General features: G+C 37.8%; 1 protein-coding gene across 5 annotated transcripts in view; it reads left to right on the top strand.

The window, feature by feature from the left end:
• Positions 1 to 19,317, top strand: part of ALMS1 (ALMS1 centrosome and basal body associated protein) — a 77,171-nt gene that overhangs the window by 10,822 nt on the left and 47,032 nt on the right. For 3 of the 5 annotated variants that reach the window (XM_063335843.1, XM_063335844.1, XM_063335847.1), the window contains exons 2-4: positions 6,013 to 6,147; positions 7,708 to 7,903; positions 18,686 to 18,803. In XM_063335843.1, coding sequence (XP_063191913.1) covers positions 6,013 to 6,147; positions 7,708 to 7,903; positions 18,686 to 18,803 — 449 coding nt within the window. Of the gene's footprint in view, positions 1 to 6,012; positions 6,148 to 7,707; positions 7,904 to 12,933; positions 13,155 to 18,685; positions 18,804 to 19,317 lie in introns of those variants that run through there. The other 2 variants (XM_063335845.1, XM_063335846.1) reach the window with 2 other exon arrangements.

Raw genomic sequence — 19,317 nt, forward strand, 5'->3', positions numbered from 1 at the left:
TGTGACAATGACAGCAGCTATTTACATGAAATATTAATATAGGTAAAGGATATCATATTATCTATTTGTGATACTAACATTTATTTCATATCATATTTCATGTTTTCATTCATGCTTTAATCTCTTTGGCTTGTGATGCTGTAGGTGTTGTTCTTTTTGACTTTCTCTCATAATCTACAGGCAGACAGATGAAATTTTAGAGCATCAAATAAGAGATGTGCGTTATAGTCAGACTACTTGGGGAATGAGCTGTGCCGCTGACTTGCCATATTGTTGTACACTAAGTTCTCTGTGCCTAGTAAAAGGAGGATAAATATTTATCATGCATATTCTAAAGTAGTTCTATGAATCAGTGTGTTGAAACATTTTTGGGTCTTTGCATGGAAGGCACTGTGTAAGTAGTCTTAGCAATAGTAATACCACTTTGATTCCTTCCTCTTCTCAGTGACTGAGTATTTGAGCCTTTGGTTGCTCTGGATATAATTGTACTCCGAATCTTCTAGAATATTGCTATTTGTAGTAATTGCATCATAACTCATTAGCATTTCTCCACCAATTTCTTCTTGAGAAATCTCCATGTGATACATCTCTGGCTCTGTTTTCCCAAAATAAGACTGGTCGAACCTATTCCAAATTCTGATGTGAAATGAATGGGTTTTGAAAACTGTTAAGTGCCAAGGGAGCATTTGTGAGGAGGAAGTACTTGTGGGAAAGAAATTTCCACAAAGTGGAAGCTCATCTGTACTTTGTTCTTCTATATTTTTATTTTATACCCGTTTGCCCAAGACTTGCTCAAGTTAAATTTTCTGAGGAAGATTCTTGCTGACTTCATTTGATAGTGAATTGTGGTGCGTCTCTTTTTTTTTTTTTTTTTGTTTCATTCTGTAATAAAATATTTTGGTAAAAGATTAAGATATGAAGCTACAGGTAGGAGGAACCAGTTCAGATCATGTTTTTCGTGCCTTTTTTTTTTAGTGTTGTGACAATGAATATGTCACTCCAGGTGCATTGAAACTATGGAAAAATTCAAAGTTTGGCTGTAAGATTTAGTGAAATTATTATCTTGGTCGTATTTTCTTTAGGTTGCCAGTCAACTTTTTATTTATTTGTTCTGAAAGTAAGTTAATCAGTAGGTTTTGGGAACTGAAGAGTTCTCTTCATGAAAAGTGGTTCCTCTGGCATGCTGGTGGGTAGAGGGAAGTCTGTGATACAGCTCCTGTAGCATAGAAAAAAGATTTTAATTTAAGTGGATGACAGATATACAAGTAATTAAATGATTTTGAGAGGAATTGCTCACCATAGGCTAAAGAAGGTCATTTTAAAGGGAAGAATGAAGAATAACATGCACAATTCAGTTGTTTAGTCTTTTGTTCATTGTGTGCATCTTGTCATTACTCATCCATTTTAGTATGTTCTGGAATACCCACTTAATTAGCTATGCTCAACATATCTAAATAAAATCAGTACCCTTTTTTTTTAATTAGTTTTCTAATCACGGTATGGGTCCCTTACCTAATGCTATTAATTTCCAGTACCATACACTATTAATTTCCATTTGGATTAATAAAATTACCCTTTTCTGAAGATGTGTATTGTAAAACCAAAATTTCAATAATAGGCCTTAATTAAATTACCAAATGGCTACTGGAATGCTTTGCCTTCAGAGCTATTGTCACGTACACTTCAGTGCTGCTTCTTCTAGTGACTTGATTAGTGTGAACAATAGGAACTAGGGGAATGTGATAGGGATTGTGTATATGCATAGAGGCTACAATTATTATCTTTAGTGCGGATACAAAGCCCAAACAAACTTATTTTGTGCAGTGAATTAATTTGGAAGAGTAGTTTCTGCCTGGCTGAGTCCTAGTTTCATAGGTGTGATCTATGCATGATCCGTAATTAACATTTTCCTTTTGAGTGCTATAGGTTTTTTAAACTTAGGCAAAAATATTCTTGCCATTGCAATTAATTTACTTTACAGTGCTGGCCTGCATAGAAAGCTGTATCGTGTTTTTATTTCAGTGACGCTATTTTGTGGAAGGATTTAAGATGACATATGGCACTGAAATTCTGGAATTTTATGAGATAACTATGTAGAATTGAGGTTTTTGTAACTGTGCCTGAAAAATGCAGAGGTGTTGCCCCAATGATGTTCTTTAGTTTGCAGTTGGACATTTGAGTAAGTGGCTTATTTTAAAGGGGAAAAACTGGACATTTAAGGGGTAAAAGGAAAAGTCCTGAACTGGAACCTCATCTTACAAATGAAGTGGGCTGTATTTTCCAGGCAGGAAGAATTTAAGAGTTACATGGGCATAATTGGGGCTGAAACTAACTGGAGTCCGTGTGGTGCTTTGCCAGTGGGTCTTGGCAGTCCCCTGACCAAATGCTCTTTAAAGGCAAGAGAAGTTCAGCCTGTCTTCAGCTCTGCACGTTCTCAGGCTTCTTAAGGGTGAAAATAAGCTATTCACAGGAAGCTTGGATGCCTGGTAATTGGGAATTAGAGGGGAAGGCCCAAGCTCTCTCTCTGTAGATGACAATCAAGCCACTGGATGGTGATTATTACAGGTTAGTCAAAATTGAAGGGGTTTTCCTCAGTTTATCTTGGAAATTTGTAAATCCACTGTCTCTGTGGCAGAATTAATGGCTTCTTAGGAACATAAAAGATGGAGAAAGATTCATTTGTGATGGCTGTAATTTATTTTTTGTAGATGGATTGAAGATGTTGGTATGCTTTGTGTAAGAATCACAATCAACTGAGGTGCCATAAATAGTCAAGAGTGAACTCACCTTTCCTAAGTTCCAATATGGACTAGCAGTCCTGTAACAAATTAAAAAAAAACAAACAAAACAAAAACAACTTAAACTTTCATTCACATCCTTTCCAGCTTTTTGGTGCGTTAAGAAGAATGAAACAGAATTTAGGTTTCAGTTTAGCTAATCTAGTAGGTGGTATTCACATTTAAAGAAAGCAATCTCAAATGCTGAATTTTGTGTGTTTCTTTTACATTGAAACAGGTCTATGTTCTGGACTTTTCTCTAAGTTTGTGTCTGATCTCTTCTCTTAGAATGTAATTAATGTCTTTATGCAAGCTCTTATGGCTGGCTTTTTTAATGATAAAAGCTGTATTGTAGTTTCAGCTGGGATGAAGTTGACTTTCTCACTAGTGGCTGGTATAGTGCTACGTTTTGGATTTGGGATGAAAATAGTCAAGGCCTTTTCTGCTCCTCATATCGCCCTGCCAGCAAGCAGGCTGGGGTAGCACAAAAAGCTGGGAGGAGACACAGCCAGGACAGCTGACCCCAACTGACCAAAGGGATATCCCATACCATGTGACATCATGCTCAGTGTATAAAGCTGGGGGAAGAAGAAGGAAGGGGGGGGGTGTGCGTGTTTGGAGTTATGACGTTTGTCTTACCAGGTAACTGTTATACATGATGGAGCCCTGCTTTCCTGGAGATGGCTGAACACCTGACCATGGGAAGTAGTGAATGAATTTCTTGTTTTGCTTTGCTCGCATATGTGTGGCTTTTGTTTTACTTATTAAACTATCTTTATTTCAACCCACGAGTTTAGTTTTTTTTCACTTTTACTCTTCCTGTTCTCTCCCCATTCAAACTGTGGGAGTGAGTGAGTGGCTGCGTGGTTCAAGCTGATGACTGGCGTTAAACCGTGACAGGTTGCAAATGGTATGCTTAGTCCATAGAATCGCAGAATCATTGAGGTTGAAAAAGACCTTTAAGATCATCAAGTCCAACCGCTAAACTAGCACTACCAAGTCCTAAACCATGTACCTAAGTACCACATCTACATGTCTTAAATACCGCCAGGGACGGTCACTCACCCACTTCCTTGGGCAGCCTGCTCCAATGCTTGACAAGCCTTTTGTGAAGAACCTTTTCCTAATATCCAATCTGAAACCTCCCCTGGCACAACGTGAGGCCATTTCCTCTTGTCCTATTGCTTGCTACTTGGGAAAAGAGACCAGCACTCACTTTGCTACAGCCTCCTTTCAGGTAGTTGTAAAGAGTCACAATGTCTTCTCCCCTCAGCCTCCTTTTCTCCAGACTAAACCACCCCAGTTCCCTCAGCTGCTCCTTATAACACTTGTGCTCTAGACCCTTCACCAGCTTCGTTGCCCTTCTCTGGACCCACTCCAGCACCTCAATGTCTTTCTTGTAGTGACAGACCCAAAGCTGAACACAGTACTCGAGGTGTGGCCTCACCAGTGCCGAGTACAGGGGGATAATCGTTTCCCTAGTCCTTGTTGCCACACAATTTCTCATACAGGCCAGGATGCTATTGGCCTTCTTGGCCACTTGGGCACACTGCTGGCTCATATTTAGCCAGCTGTCGACCAACACCCCCAGGCCCTTTTTCACTGGGCAGCTTTCCAGCCACTCTTCCTCAAGCCTGTAGTGTTGTGTGGGGTTGCTGTGACCCAAGTGCAGGACCCATCGCTTTTTGAACCTCATACAATTGGCCTTGTCCTATCAATCCAGCCTGTTGAGATCACTCTGTAGAGCTTTCCTAATCTCAAGGAGATTGACACTCATGCCCAACTTGGTGTTGTCTGCAAACTTACTGTGGGTGCACTTGATCCCCTTGAACAGATTGTTGATGAAGATATTAAAGAAAATGGACCCCAGTACTGAGCCCTGGGGAACACCACTTGTGACCAGCTGCTGACTGGAGTTAACTCCATTCACCACAACTCTTTGGGCCCAGTCATCCAGCCAGTTTTTCAACCAGTGAAGAGTATGCTTGTCCAAGCCATAAGCAGCCAGTTTCTCCAGGAGAATGCAGTGGGAAACGGTGTCAAAGACTTTACTAAAGTCTAGATAGACAACATCCAAGTCTTTCCCTCGTCCACTAAGCGGCTCACCTTGTCATAGAATAAGATCAGTTTAGTCAAGCAGGACCTGCCTTTCATAAACCTCTGCCATTTGCTGTCTTGGAGACTAAAAATACCTCCAAGCGTAGCTTGGCTTTTAAAAAATATTATTATTAGTGAGTTAAACTGGAACTAGAGTCAACATGAGGAAGAGGATGAGGGCAAGGAGGGGTATTAAAGAGATGGGGGAGCTACATGTCCTTTTTCTGGTTGAGGCCTCATGTTATATTGCTGCGTTAATATTACCTGATGTTCTCCAGTGGTAGTCCCCACTTTTTTTTTTTAAGCTGGTAACTACTTTCCTGGAACATTTTTGTTTGGGCTGAATCTTGGTGTTCCAGAAATGTCTCTTTTTGCCATTATATACCATTGTGTTTGAACCTGGCTGTCTGTATTGTCTGGGGAAAGCTGTTACAGTCGTTGTGACCTCCAGCATGAGATATTATAGAAGAGAAATTCTGTTCTGACTGCAGAACAGCTTTCTCTGTTACCTTGTGGGGGAAAAAAATGTTACATCTGCTTTTCCAGGCTGAAGTCAAATTTAACTTCAGTTCATGCCCTCAAAGCCTGTCAGGTATTGCTAAATTATAATTTAGAAATCAACCTAGACTTGCTTTAAGATATTTACATAAGATGCCTTTTAAAATTTAGGTTACAACGTTGATACAAGTAAAAAACTTCTTTGTTAATATAATTACTTTTTAAAAAAACCCAACAACCACTGTTAATAAACCAGACAGGACAAATGCTAAACCTGACTTTGATCAAGGTGATGAGTCTTTTTGGTATTTTGTGATTTATTTAGAACTGCATATACGTGGATTGGAAATGAGAAATAAATTTCTGGCCCTCAGAAATGATTGGCTAATGTGCAGAAGCTCATGTTCACTGTTTCTTGCGATCTGAAGTGGCAAATGAACCTACCCCTTCTTGTTAAGTTTTGGAACTCTGGATTGAATTTAGGTCACTGCCTAAGTATGTTGAGGCATGTGCCTCACTTCGGGTGTTGGGGATGGCTTGAATATTTTATATATTTTGTTGTCCATTACTTAAATATATACACATGTTGAAATACCAAGAAATTATTTTCTATTTTAAAAACACATATCGTTTCTTTTAGCCTATTGCAACAACTCCACCACATTGTGGCCGGAAGGAGGAATCCTTAAGCCGCAGCAGTAGTGAAACCCAGGCATCCGTTACCAGTGGGATCTCCCTAGGAGAAGCAATACGTCAGAAAACTGCCATTAATTGGGTATTTGTACTGTGCTTTGTTTTGTTTGTGGTTGAAGGATAATTACAAGGATGAAAATAATATAAAGTGCTTTATCTGTATAATTTAGACCTCCACCTTCCCGCCCTGTAAAGATCTGTGTTTCTTGGACCTGCAGAAAAATAGGACTGTTGTGAACTTTGTCAAGTCATCTAGTCTAGTCTTGATTCAAGTGCTACAAACCTTTTTGACACGTTCAAAACTGAATCCCTAGTAGTTCAGGGATTTTTTTTTTTTTTTAACACCCCCCCCCTTCTGTTTTCTGGTTATAAACCTAGTATATTTTCCAGTGTAATGTTTTCTTCTTTGCAACACTATCTTTGATATATATGCAGTTTGTAATTAGCTCTAATCCTGGTCCTGCTACTGCCTTTAAATTACCAGATCTGTCTACTTCAAAATAGATGATTTACATGTTACCACGTGAACTAAAGCATGTCTCTGTGCTATCTAACTACTTTTAGACTTAGTTTTAATGATGTGTTCCATATGTGATGAAGGAAAACTGTACTCACATCGTGATACAGTCATAGTAGTTCTAGCTGATGGATATGCTTCCAAATATTTAATTACTCTGAGAATTTCATAAGATCACAGGTGTTTTGAAAAGACGGATTGTATAAAAAATTTTATTTCCAAATGGTTATAAGAATCTTGTGCAAAAATTATAGTTTATATAGCAAAATGCTAAAGTGAAAAGTAGCTTTTAATATGTTAGTAGTGTTTCAAAAGGCAGAAGAGCTTGCAGCTATTAAGTAGGGATAGTACTGTACCTCTGCCAATTCACTGGAACACTTAACGTATATGTAATTATAAGTTACATATGCTGATGATGGTTTCCCTTATAAGTGATAGATAGTCTTAATTCTCTACGCTGAAGACTGGTCTGTGCCTTTTCCATAATTAAAATGTATCTGTTTAATTATTTCCCCAGTAATCCCAATGCAAATTCGTTAATGAGGTATCTGAACTAAAGATGCTCTTCCCCATTTGAACATGAACTGAAAGTCTTTTTCTTAAAATATACCAAAGAGTTGACTGGGATTCTCAAGGCATTATCTGTGTGACCTCAGATTTCTGTAACTAGAGACTTCCTTTAAAGACAAACCAGAAGCTGTTCTGCTTGTTACTCCCCCAATTGTACGATGCAAACCATGTTTACTACACAGTGTCAGGAACTGAATTGGCCCAGCATCCTACTGAAGGATTTTTCTTTCTAAGTGAGAGATTTCATTCTGGTTTGTAAAAAGCCTTCTGTGGTGGCAGGATTTGGAGATGAAGCTCAGTTTCGGACAAGTGATGGAAGAGTGGGGATCAGATAATAAGCAATAACAACTTAAGCAGTAGTGAGAACTGACTGTGAACTTCATCAGTTCATAGTGCATCATAATTCTTTTACATTAAAAACTGAGTATTCGTATAGGAAATACAATTCAGAAGCAATGATTCCATTGTTTCATAACTTAGTCTTTATTTCCTTGGGAAATATGCCTTATAAAACTTTCTTGAGTTTGAGCACTTTTTTTGCCCACCTGTTCTTAGGGTATCGAGTCATGGTATCAGCTTCCAGCAGAAGTGGATGCCAGCCATTTAACTGCTGCCTCGGAGACAAAGCTTGGCCTGACTTGTGGTAGAAATGACCTGACAGAGTTCCCTACTCTGGAGGAAGGAGTGTTGCCTTCAGCAGAAGCATCTAGAAAGCAGTCTCCTGGAGATACAGCACACGGCTTACTGCTGGGTATGTTCAAAGTTGCCTTTTGTTCAACTGCTAAACAATTAGGATTTTACTTTTAAATTAATTCCTAACCTGGGTTTGACTTCTTTTAGTGAAAACTGGTGTTTAAAAATGCATTCTGTGTAATTTTATTGTCAACGCCCATCTTCAAAATGAGATAGAAGGCTTGTGTACCTTTCTTGGGTCCTTTAACAGGTGAATTGATTATCTTTGGTCTCAGGTAAAACTGTAGTCTTGTTTTCCTTTAGAATTAATAGTAAACCTGAGTAAAGTTAGAAATTTTTGGTGTTGCATCTAGGTGAGGTGATAGTTCTCTGTGTCCTCAAAATCTGTATTAATTCGTTAGTCAAAAATCTTTGTTAATTTCAAAACAGTGGATAGAATAGTAGATGTAATCGTATTGATAACACGAAAAACTGTGTGGCAAGAGTGTGTGCATGCTTGCACTCCTTTTTCATGAATTCAAACTACTGTGTACTGTTCCTGTGTTTCACTGCATCTTATAGGATTTCTTTATACACAAAGTAATCTCCGAATACAGTTTTAAAAGGTTTTCAATAGCCCTTTACAAAGGTATCTTATAAGTGTTACTGCTCTTTAATTAATCGGTATATGTATTCCTTTTCAGATAAGAGGAAAAACTGAGGCATTATAGCTAGAAGTACTGTACTACTGCAAGATTTAACCCATATAAAGGAATTTCCTTATGTAGGAAGTTAGCATAACAAAGACTACATGGAAGAGAAAGGTGGTAATTATTTACAGAATGTCTCAGTAAGTTGATGTTTACACACTTACACGGTTGTACTCACAAGCACCAGCTCTTGTTTTTATTTCCCAAGTAGTCTAGCTTGCCTGTAACATGGCAGCCTGGGATGGTGCTTTGCTGTACTCTGCTGTACTTAACAACTCACTGTTGAGCTAACAGGAAAAGGAGCTGTGTATATGAAATGCAGCAACCTTGTTGTTAATGTCCCATTGTCAGAGCACAGGACCTTCTGCTAACGAGTCCTCTCTACTGGCGCTTAACCACAAGTTTATGCACACATTCTTACTTCATTCATATCAATAGTAATGTATTTGTTACAAGTCCTTACATTTCTCTCTGGGTTTGGACAATGGCTATATTGTAATGTACCACATTAATGTGGATATTGATTCTTTCCAATATATTGGTCATCTTGGCCTCAGAATGCGTTTGCAATTGGTATGCTATCTTCAGTATTGATCATAGCGCTAAGATGTGAAAACCTGTGTGCAGTGTATTGGTATATTACAAGTGTTATCATTAACAACACAATTTGAAATACAAAAAAGCCTGCAGAGTGTTAAAAAACTAATTGTAATACAGCTGTGAGCATCCTTTAAGAATAGTATACCAGTGGTGAATAGTTAGGGTTTCTGCATCGCTTAATTATAACTTCTCATCCTTTAGCTGCTGCTTCTATTTATTGTGATTCACCAATAAGTTTGTTCCAGCCATACTAATCCCAGTGTAGCACACTTCCACATTATATAATTCTGATTAGCAAATGCACGATATGGATGGACACTGTATATGTTTCATCCTCGATATATACAAGAAGGTTGTTACTGTTTTTTCTATGTGGGGTTCAGTTTTATGATGTGATCCCCACCAGACCAGATACAGGGAAAGAACATGCATGCAGCTGTTTCCAGAATCATAGCCGAGAAAAGCGTTAACTGATAATTGGTATTTGCGTGCAAGTAGTTGTTGCTGCATTGAAGTACAGTGTTCTTCAGGTTGCTTTCATGTAGAACAGATGAATTTGTTACACCTCCATTTTTCATAAGGCGTTTTTAGCTCCATTAATACACCATTAGTGATGCATCAAGTTCTTAACTTTAGATATCCAAAGTGATTGATGGATTATTTTCGGTAATGCTAGTGGGGTTTGTGCATCTATTATTTGGCAGTCATCTTTATTTTTGACATAAAATATCCTGGGTTTTATTTCTCCTAATGACATGGTTGTATTTGTTCCATGCCTAGTACTTACACCAGTCTAGACAGTGTTGTTTTGGTCTTCCCTCCTCCCCCCAACTGTTCAGATTATTTACATTTTTGTGGCAAAACCCCCCTACTTATAGTGTTTAATATTCTATTAGTAGTCCTTATTGCTAGTGCTTGTGTTTGGGTGCCATTTATATTACTGCCAGTAATATTTTCCAGTTCTAACACCACTTCAGAAAAGCTAAGCATTTCTGTTGCTTCCTTTCACATCTAATCATTGCAGTTTAGTTAAAGATTGGTTTGAGAAGTTCCAAGATTTAATATTTCACCTTTATCCATCCTTGGTTACATTCACTTTCATCCATGTGGAGTCAGAGTATTCTGTTCTGGTGATATAGTTTTTTTAGTCCATTGGTAGTAGTACATCTTTGAAAAAGAAAACTTCTTTTTATAATGCAGCATTATTCTCTGCGTCTTAAGACACGAACCATGTTACTGATTCATTGTAATAATGTCTAATAATCCTCAAAATAATGGAAACAGAGACGCTCACTTTCTTCACTCATTGCTCTTAATCATAAGAAATATATCTGTCCTCAACAAGATAAACTTGTTTCTCTTGGAAATAAAGCCAACTTTTGTCAGATCCATTTTTCTTTTACCTTTATTTGCTCATATTTTCTTTTTGTTTTTTAACTTCAGGCTTCAGCTGTGACAATTAATCTGTAAGGAATATCTTTCACTTTTTGTAAGTGTGCATTTAACAAAACCAAAAACAGCAAAAGCAGAGCTAAGCAATGTATAGTTAACAATACTTATATGGCTGAAGTGGTTTGCTTTCTCTTCTGTGCTATCTATGGAAGATAAACCTAGACAAGACTGTTATTGATAGCTGTTTTAATTATCCAAGCTGGAATATTGTCCTTGCTTGCCTTACTTTAGTTGCGTTCTTTACATTTATTGCATTTCTGCTTCCTTATGCGTCCAAGTTACTATGCTAAACAACTGTTCACCAGACCCCCAGACATGACTGTTATCCATTGATTCCACTCTTAAATTAGCAGTTGTTGCATTTAGGTATAGATTTCTATTTTTTTTTTTTTTCAACTCTTAAATGCTAGTTGTGACATCAAATTTGATCATGCACTGTGCGTTAACTTTTGGCTTTCAAAGTGTTGTGGTTTAACCCCATCTGGCAACTAAGCACCACGTAGCTGCTCGCTCACTCCCCCCCATGGTGGGACTGGGGTGAGAATCAGAAGAGTAGAATTGAGAAAACTTGTGGGTTGAGATAAAGACAGTTTAATCAGTAAAGCAAAAGCTGCGCACATGCAAGCAAAACAGAACAAGGAATTCATTAACTACTTCCCGTTGGCAGGCAGGTGTTCAGCCATCTCCAGGAAAGCAGGGCTCCATCATGCATAATGGTTCCTTGGTAAGACAAATGTCATCACTCTGAACGTCCCCCCCTTCCTCCTTCTTCCCCCAGCTTTATAAACTGCTCATGACATCACATGGTATGGGATATCCCTTTGGTCAGTTGGGGTCAGCTGTCCTGGCTGTGTCTCCTCCCAGCTTTGTGGGTGCCCTCCACCTCCATGTTGGCCCGTATGAGAAGATGAAAAGTCCTGGATGCCGTAGCAACAACTAAAATATTAGTCTGTTATCAACATTATTCTCATGCTAAATCCAAACCACAGCAGTATACCATCTGCTAGTAAGAACATTAACTCTATCCCAGCCGAAACCGGGATGCAAAGTTATCTCTGTCTTGATTTCAATTGAATTGTTAATTTTTCCTGTGCAAACATTTGTGTATGTATATTGTAACTTACTGTTATGTCATTTGTTAACTGCTTCTTACCTGATGATAAAGCCTGTTTTTCTTTACTTTTATGACACTCCACCTAGACTCCTTTTATGCATATACTTTCATACACTTCCTTGGAAACGCATAACTTAACAATGCTGTTACTAAGCCCAAAGTATTTCTTTTTGTATTGATATCCCTTAGAGGATCACTCTGGAAAATCAAATATTACCCCCTCCCATTAGATTATTATATTTGTGACTCACTTTTCCAGGATGTTACTGAAATTGCTGAATAAAGATGCTTCTAAGGCTGGTTTCACAACGTCATTGTGCTAGGTTTTTCCACAAACAAAATTATTATGGGGAAATAACATGATTGCTTGTGATATTTTAAAATAAACCTGTGTTGCATCCAGTTAACTGCAAGTTCAACTTGCAATTTGCTATTCCTATAACAACTGGCGTAATCTTACTTGTTGGTTTTTGTTTGTTCTGAAGTTAAGCTTAAGGGGATGGAGTTGAAATTGCCTTGGGAATAGCCTGGTAAACATTCATGGCAGCTCCTGAGGGTTTTATGAGTTTAGCTATTATTACCATTTGCTCATTTTCATCAGTTTGTGGTTATTTTGATAATGCTTTGATCCATCCTTTGTGAAGGAGCCTGTAAGAGGAGAGAGAACATCTGTCTGGTGGATCTGTATCCAGAGGTTCTGAACCCCTCTGAGGCTCAAGGTTCCATGCCTTCCACTGTAGGTCTCGCACTGATGGCTGCAACTATTCTTTGTGTTTCGTGGTATGCTTTCTTCGGAGATCGAACTCGGTTTTGGTAACTTGGATTATCTGGTTCAAAAAATTGCTGTTTCTCTGCTTGAACCTTTTGTTTACTTGTTCAGGGGTTCTCTGCTACACGGTTCTCTGTCAGCTTTATGGTGGTGAATATACATGGATTTCTATGAGGGAAAACAAGACAGAAGATGACTTCTATCTGTAAAGGCAGAATCTGGGATTAGGTTAGTTTTTGTAGAGGTAATACATCTGCTGAAGAAACTTTTAAAATCCTGTGTATGATACAAAAGCATTAAAGGAAAGACCAGTGCTTTTTTTGGTTTCTTAGAAACTTCAGGTACTTTACTGGAAATCCCAAATGTTTGCCAATATAGACTTAATATGTTGCTTTAGTCTACACTGAACACTAAGCACTGTCCCTTGCTGCCATGAGGCTTTTTTTTTTTTTTTTTTTTTTAAGACAATGTGTTAGGAAGATGAAGTGAGATTCTATTCTGGCATAACAACACAGGCAGACAAAGCTTGGTACGGCTGAATCAATTGCTGGTTGCTGTGGATTTGGAGCTACTTCTGAGATGTTTTTGCAGAAGTTTTCTCCTTTATGAAATAAAAAGCACTCTTGACTGCCTCGTCTTTGGGCCTATGGACAGCTTTGTAATTAAAAGCCATGTGTACATCACGGTGAGTTGCTGTCTGGCTGCATTTGGTTAATACTGAATATTTTGTTTTACCATATAGGAAATTCTGGTTTAAGACAGATATTAAAAAGTGGAAGGACATGGCAGGTTAGGCATGCTTTGTTTTTGCTTACATCTTCTATATAGAATTGTTGTATTTAGTATATTTTATAGCATTTTGTCAACATTATTGTGGTTTGCAGAACTGGAATCCATTTTGTCAAGAAAAATTTCCTGATATTTGTCAAGGTTTGTGTTTTAAATGCAACTGGAATTAAAGAGAAAGCATAAGGTTTTTTAATAAGATGCAAAGCTATAAGAATTCTGTATAGTGCTGGTATTTTATTTGTTGTTCTCTAGTGAGTGTGCCAGTAGCTACAGCCTTTTTTTATATGCACTTAAATTTCCAGATATGGGAGGAAAGGTGAGAGGGAAGCGAGAAACATAAGCTGTAATACTAATCTATTCCTTCTTCTCTTCAAAAAGTGTTTTGAATTTCATTTGGGGAGAAGGGGGGGGAACTCACAATGACAGTTGTATTGCAATTGCTCCTGCTACATTGTGGAACAGATTGATAAAGCCAAGAAGGTTTTGTTTTTGTTTTGCCTTCCTTTTTTATCTTCCACAAATGGCAATTTGACTCTGGCATTCAGAATTGTCAGCAGGCTGTAAGATAAAGTAGCACACCCAGCTTTGCTTGTTCAGTGAATTCAACTGTGAGGAAGCTTTTGACCTTCAGAGTGACAGCGGGAAGAATTACTGTTTTGACACAAGATGCTCGAAGAGTGTTGTACTGACGTCACTTGCTGCTTTAAGCATCGAGCACCTGCTTCTCTGCCTGAAAACCTAGGTTATGTCTGAGTGTAATGAGCCCCTAAATCACTGTAAGCATCCAAAATATGATAGTGATGATCTTTCTGCCTCCTGCAGAAAATAAGTTACTGAAAACATTAGAGTTCATGTGCTGTAAGATTAGAAAACGTTCAAAAAGGCCAGATGAGGGGGAACATGTGACATGGCTGGAGTTACATTTTATATATATGAAAAAATTAGTTTTGTAGCCCAGTTAAATGTTATCTATTGCACTCCATAAGAATGCTTTTACAGGTCATCTCTGCAGGCTGCTGCAGGGGGAAAGCTGGAAGAGAGGGTTTCTACTGAGGATGTGGCTGCAGTGAATGTCAACTATTCTCATTCCTCCTTTTTTTTTTTTTTTCTCTTTTTCTGTTCCCTTTTTTCCTCACTCTTCTTTCGTGGCCTTGTCAGTCATCTGCTGCTTCAAGTCAGTGATCACCACCACAGTTCCTCTGACTGGAAACCTCTGGGGAAGGCAGGGTACTGTCAGCCTAAGGCAGATTTCTGCTACATGGCAGAACCAGAACGTTCTTTGGAGAACTCAGGGGAGCAAGACTGCCTGAAATGGAAGCTAGTCTAAGGATGTAGATTTGCAATATATTTAGTCAGCTAAAGACTGCTACTGAAAAGGAAGGGTCTGGCTTTTCCTCGTCCTGCATACTTATTCCTGCTGCATCCTCTCTGCTAAACCCACTGTGTGAATTGGTGCAATCAGATGAGCTCGCTGTTCAGACTGAAATGTAATGATAGGGTTGGAAAATGGAAATGGTTACATTTCAGCTGGATCAGAATTCTCTTGCCTGTGCAAAAAAAGGAGGGGGAAACACATCTCTGGGCTGGAGCGGAGAGATTAGGGCTATCCCTTCTCCTGAGGTGTAGTCATACAGCTTCAAGTGGAGATGGAGAACTCAGGGGCTCTTGTTCAGGACTACATCTACGAGGCTGAGGAGGGAGGGAAGAGAGAACTGAAGTAAGACTTGTGTGTGCTGTTCACATAACTGTTGAAGCCATTAATGATCTATCTAAACTGCCTTACACATTCTGTAGAGAGACAGACATTTTGTAGAGAGACAGTTAAGTTGTCATATTGTGTCAATGCACTTGGAAGTGTCTTATTTGTCACCTAGGTTTGCATAGCTTCAGTGTTTTACATTGGATTCTTGTTATATAGTATCTGAACTGAAATGCTGTTAATGACCACATTTCTGTTGCATACGTACATACAAATGTAATCAAGTCACTCTTTTCTTTGATTACACTAAACAGATTTAGTTGTAGGAGGCTCTTGTGATGAGGCATGTTGCTTCATCTTTTAGACGTTTTCTCTGATCCTCCTGTGATAGTTATGTCATCAGATGTTATGGTCATCAGAAAACTGCGAATTCTGTTTCAACAGTAGTTTCAGTACAAGATTGGAAAGAATAGTCCTTGTTACTACTTATTCATTATTCTTGCTTTTACATATGTATGAAAAATTTGCTTGCCGTTTTGGATACAGTATTTCACTGGCCTCCTGTCAGTGGTTTGTTCGCCATGACCCTAAGTCCTCCTCCAAGTTGTTGCTTTCTGAGGTAGTCCTTGACTCTGTTAGATTTGCTTAGGTGCTTCTTTCCCACTCCTACCCAACGTATTGCTGGACTTCAGTTATACCAAAACTTGTATCCTTTGCCATGCTGTGATGACAGGTGACCCAGACTGCCCTGTATCAATGGTCTGTGCAGTGAGATATATATTATTGGCAAATATCTTCCTCATCTGTGTGCCTTCTCTGTAAGAACTTAGGGGTTTCTGAAGTTTCAAATAGGGCAGGGACAAGAACAGCTCTTGAAGGGGTTCACTAGGTGCAGTGAGGATTTCCTGTTTATAATTCTTGGAGAATGCTAAGTCATTCTTCATCTGTTTGTGTGCTGGGTTGACTTTCTTGGTACAAATGTTGAGTGGTACTTAAATTTTTGTTGATATAATTTATCTTTAAAGCATTGATTTATCAGCCAAATGTTGTGACTTACGTTGTGAGTGTGTGTATGTATGTGTGTATACACATTTATTTTATCAATACATGTGTAGATGCATTAAAAAAAAAAATGTATGGCAAGATCTATTTTTGACAGCATTTGACAGCTTTTTTACCCAATTATTTTTGGTTCCCTCCCTCAGTCTTTTGTTTCTTCATTTACAAAGACAGCACACCCAGTCTTCATTGTTCAGCAAAGCTCTATCTTTAATTACTCCTGATTTTCAATTTAACATTTAGCTTGAAAACACGTTTTCACTCAAAGTGAAGAAGTTAAGCTGAAAATCAGGAAAACTTATTTTCCTCTTGTATGAATAAAAATGAGCTGCCAGTTCTGAAAACATGAAGTGTATCATGATGTGAGATGACAAGTCTAATTCAATAACTGCAATTACTATTGCCTTTCTTCACTAATATAATTTTAAATGTAAAACAAGACTTGGGAGGAAAAAAAGTACATCTAACATAGTTTAGATTCCAACTTGCTTAATGTTTCTTAAAATACATATTTTTGCATCTTTAATGCAATTCTGTATCCAAGCTAACTATGGTCAATCTAGTCAGTATTTTCAAGTATAATAACAAAAAATTGAGTACACTAAACAGAATAAATGTTTGAGCAAATGCATTGTAAATACTGTCTACTCCCATATAGTGGTTGTGAATAGGGCATCTAATGTGCAAGCTGTGTTCCGTTTTGTCAGTACCTGCCACTGAAAGCAAACCTCTTTGTTTTCTGTAAGTACATTTTAAATAAGTGCTACGGAGATTAGAGTGAATTAGATCAGTCCCTGTTCTGTGATTTTTAATCATGATTCAAATTGTGATTAAAATCACATAAATACCAATCAGTCTGGTACATTACACCACAATTTTGGCTGTGCCCTATAATGTAATAGAGCCCTGAGGCACTGTTATGTTATAAATGAGACATCCCTGACCTTGTTCCTTATTTTCTTAGCTGATGCTCCCTCTATGCTGATGCTGCCAGCCTTGAGTTTTCTCCTTTACTTTTTTTTACACTTCCATGTGTGTTGTAATTTTTTTCATCCAGCTTTGCACAGATGCTCACCAGTCTACATTGGAGCCTCTTCTGAATGCCCTCTTTTGTCAAGTTGCTTAGGAGTTGCTTAGCTATTCATACCTATTTTATTAAGATGCATATCATCTCCTTTCCTATAGACTTCCAAGAAAGCAGATGGCTTTTTTTACTTTTCATTCATGTTTGGTATTGCAGATAGTTAAGACAAGAGTGAAATGGAGTGGTGACCAGTGCAATGCATTTATGTAACAAAGTAAGGTAGAGAGTGTAGCTTTAAAGAGGTAATGGCTGCTAGAAAAACAAAGATTCCACTTAAGTTGATGTAGCATGTTTGTGCCATCTGTCCTACAGATGCTAAAGTATAAATTCGGCTTCCTCTAGGAGACATTAGGCTGGCCATGTGGTGGAGACAGCTGCTGAGATAGAAGGGAATCTTTGAAACTGTATAGCAATCATATTATTATTTTTCTAGCTGCTGATGGGGTGGGACTAGGGGGCGTCCAAATTTTGAGCCAGTTTTGCTGTGTGCTGTAGAATTACTTCTATCCATATAATTATCCTCTCACTACATAGTGTTCTAAAGTAATTAAAAAAATGATAATTGGAAGCATTAAATTAAAAATGAATCAGAAAGGTCATCTTGTGGTTCAATACCACTCATCAGCTGATGTAATACAGGCTGTAGAAAGCCTCAGGATAAAGCTGACGTAATGTAAACTTGTTTCTTTGTATGTAATGGCCATCTCATCTGATGATTATGCTTCTGTATAGAATATAGCTTGTCTGAGGTGGTTGAAAACTAATGAACCTAAATTAAATGAATGTGAATTCTGGTTCTGAAAGCCACACTCTTGATGACAAATAGCTTTTTTGCTTTAAAAACCCCCAACTTATTAAAGTATAGGGATTTTTTTTTTTTGCATCAAAATGTGTATGTAGTGATTTACACTTATCAGATACCAGCTTATAGTTGTTTTTATTGTTGTGTTATAAAACATTTCTGTTTGATTTTGTAAGCAGTGAACTGAAAAAAGAAGTGACAACTACCTCAGAGAACAAAGAAATACATGACAGAAACTAAAATTTATTGATACAGTAGTAGACAGTGGTACTAGTATAATTGTGATCACTGTTTTATTATACTTGCAGAAAAAAATCTGCATCTTTTGCTATAATAAAAATTTATGGAAAAATCGAGACTGGGGAAGACATCAGTGGGGATTCTTGGTTTTTAAAGAAGTAAATGGTGATCTGGATAGAAGCCCTGTGGATGTTTTCTGACATGTATAGACTGTGTGGAAATCACGAGGAGAGATGCTGACTAGTGAGTGGAAAAGGACACGGATGTGTGCAAAAAGAATTTTAAGAGGCTAAGTTAGAGATGTCAGTGTCAAGTAGCATTTTGACATTGGCGAGAAGAAACCTGAATTTCATAAGCGATAAGAAAGTTGAATTTAATACATGAAGGAACATGCTTCAGCAGAGGATTTAAATGATGGGATTACATAATTTTCACTGCAGTTGGCATGTTTTTTAATTTTGAAGGCTGTATTAGTTGGCAGGGCAGTTTAAAGAGGGATTGCCTGGCATGCTTTTATTACTGTGTTATTGTTATTTTTAACAGATATTCAGGACAGTCAGTTCTCTCCCTGTCTTCCACTGCTGATGTATTCAACACAAGGTCAAAGATTTTCAGATGAGACGCTTCTCCAGCAGTCAGAAATGGATTTTATTCCCTTAAGGTAGGATAAAGTTACCTGGTGTCATGACAGAACACAAGTCTGAGTGTCACTTTTCCTGAGTGGCCATGAGTTGTCCTATATTTGATAACTAAATAATTACAGTTTTATGCTCACAGAAATAAGACAAAGGTGTAGTTTACTCTTTGTTTGTTTTGTATAGAGAGAAGGCATTGTCAGAGTTCTACTCATCTTCTTATGTTGCCTTCAAAAGAGTTTGAACAAGGGAAAACTGGAACAAGCCTCTTCTGAATTTATCATCCTTAATGTACCTGAAGAAAATGGGAAAATGAGGAACTCTACCCTCTCAGACATCTTTTTAGTTTTCTTAGACTCTGAAATAAACTTCATGAAATTTTGGGGACAAAAATCACATACAACTTGTAGTTACAGTAGTAAATGCATGCATATACATGTAATAATATTGTGTTTTGTATATACTGGAATAATATATGTTATGTGTAATTTAAAATACATATTTTTATATAAAGTTTGAATACATAAAGGAATAACTATT

This window comes from Chroicocephalus ridibundus, chromosome 5 (genome assembly GCF_963924245.1).
Source record: "Chroicocephalus ridibundus chromosome 5, bChrRid1.1, whole genome shotgun sequence".
Taxonomy (NCBI): Eukaryota; Metazoa; Chordata; class Aves; order Charadriiformes; family Laridae; genus Chroicocephalus; species Chroicocephalus ridibundus.